Below are 1,535 nucleotides of genomic sequence, written 5' to 3' on the forward strand. Positions count from 1 at the left end.
GAAGCAGGCGGAGAAGGCCATGCGGGGATAGCCCTGCCGTGCCATGGTGAGGTCGGAGAAGGTGTCTGTAGAGGGAGAAGGGGAGACCTTGGGGGATGCCAGGAGGGTGGGTGTTCCTGGGGTGTCCCTGGGGTGCAGAGCAGCCCTTACCACCGATGCTGTTGCCCCAGGCCAGCAGTGTCAAGCCCAGCACCGTGTTGCTCAGCTGGAAGATGATGCCCAGGGTCCGGAGGATGTTCACCAGCTCCGTGGCTGCCGCATTGATCCACATGGCACTGGCCAGAAATCCAAGGAAGGCAAAAACCTGCCGGGGAGAGGGGTAAGCTGGTCCCTGGGTGTGTCCCCTGGCACCCTCCAGCCAGACGTGTCCCTCCTGGGGACAGTGCAGACCAGAAGAAGGTCCTGGGTCCTGCTCTGCCCCCAGGACCCTCAGTCTAGGGCAGGCTGGGCTGGTCCTCAGTGGGTATTCAGGGCTGGGGGACACCTTACACAGTGGTACTTGGGTGGCTCCTCATTGCTTGTGGTGATGAAGATGATGATGGCCAGGACAAAACCAACCAGTGTGACCAGTCCCCAGACTGGGAAGACACCCTGGATCTGGTACAGCCCATCTGCATGTGGTGGAGAGAGGGGACATCAGAGCAGCCCCGTAGGGACCACGGGGGCTGGGGCAGGACCTGACCAGGTTTGTGGTGTCAGGTAAAGCCTCGTCCCCTAAAGCCACCTCTGCCCTAAGCCCTCTGTGCCTCAGTTTCCCCAGGTGGGCCAGGCCTGTCCCATTTTTCCCCCAGGACCTGGATGCTGGGGGGCCCAAACCCCTCACCCTGGGGGGAGGATGGAGCCATCAGCTGCAAACCAGCCCCCAGCTCGGCCCTTTGCTGACCCATCCTCCCCTCCCCAGAACAGGGTGCCAGCTCCAAAGGGTTCATGTGGTCCTTTGGGCTTTGGTGGCATCTCAGTCCCATCTCCTCTTGGGTGGGTGTCTAGGGCTGCCCTGGGCTCTTACAGGTGCCTGACTTCAGGGTGAGGACACAGAGCAGGGGGCTGGTGAGGATGTGCAGGCAGTTGAGGGGTCTCTTACAGTTCAGGTCATCCTTGTCGGGGTCCACAACAGGAACGGTGAGCAGCAGCACCAGCTCCACGGGCACCTGGGAGGAGCAGCCATGAGTGGGGATGGGGGACCCCCAAGACAGGACACCCTGGGAAGTGCCCCATGACCTGTCCCTTACCCACCTGTCCTTGTCCCACCATCCCCATTGCAATACTCAGCCCCGGGGGCAGAAGGGAGGAGGACACCCCATGCGGGGGCTCCTCCCAGCTCATGTTTCCCCTTCCTCACCTTGAAGACCTTGAAGAGCCTCCAGTACCAGGGCTTCCTCCTCCACTTGTGGTAGTCCAAGGGGCTGAGGGCGGTGGTGAGGATGCGCAGGGAGGTCTCCCGGGAGGGGAGCAGGGGCCTGTACTCCTCACCTGCACAGGGCCATGGTGGCTGAGCAGGGTGGGGGGCTCCCCCAGCCCCCCTGATCCTTCCAGCA

The 1,535-nt window shown here is 62.6% G+C and overlaps 1 protein-coding gene across 1 annotated transcript in view; it reads right to left on the minus strand.

Annotated features, from left to right (window-relative positions):
* Positions 1 to 1,470, minus strand: part of SLC8B1 (solute carrier family 8 member B1) — a gene marked incomplete at its 5' end in the record, with an annotated part of 2,391 nt that extends 921 nt beyond the window's left edge. Inside the window, 5 exons of the mRNA XM_010172293.1 lie at positions 1 to 65; positions 151 to 304; positions 490 to 611; positions 1,007 to 1,148; positions 1,340 to 1,470. The exon at positions 1 to 65 is cut by the window's left edge and continues 13 nt beyond it. Of these exons, the coding sequence (XP_010170595.1) occupies positions 1 to 65; positions 151 to 304; positions 490 to 611; positions 1,007 to 1,148; positions 1,340 to 1,470 (614 nt within the window). The remainder of the gene's footprint in view (positions 66 to 150; positions 305 to 489; positions 612 to 1,006; positions 1,149 to 1,339) is intronic.
* Positions 1,471 to 1,535: the final 65 nt, after the last annotated feature.

The sequence above is a fragment of the Antrostomus carolinensis genome, unplaced genomic scaffold (genome assembly GCF_000700745.2).
Source record: "Antrostomus carolinensis isolate BGI_N321 unplaced genomic scaffold, ASM70074v2 scaffold31927, whole genome shotgun sequence".
In the NCBI taxonomy this organism is placed as follows: domain Eukaryota; kingdom Metazoa; phylum Chordata; class Aves; order Caprimulgiformes; family Caprimulgidae; genus Antrostomus; species Antrostomus carolinensis.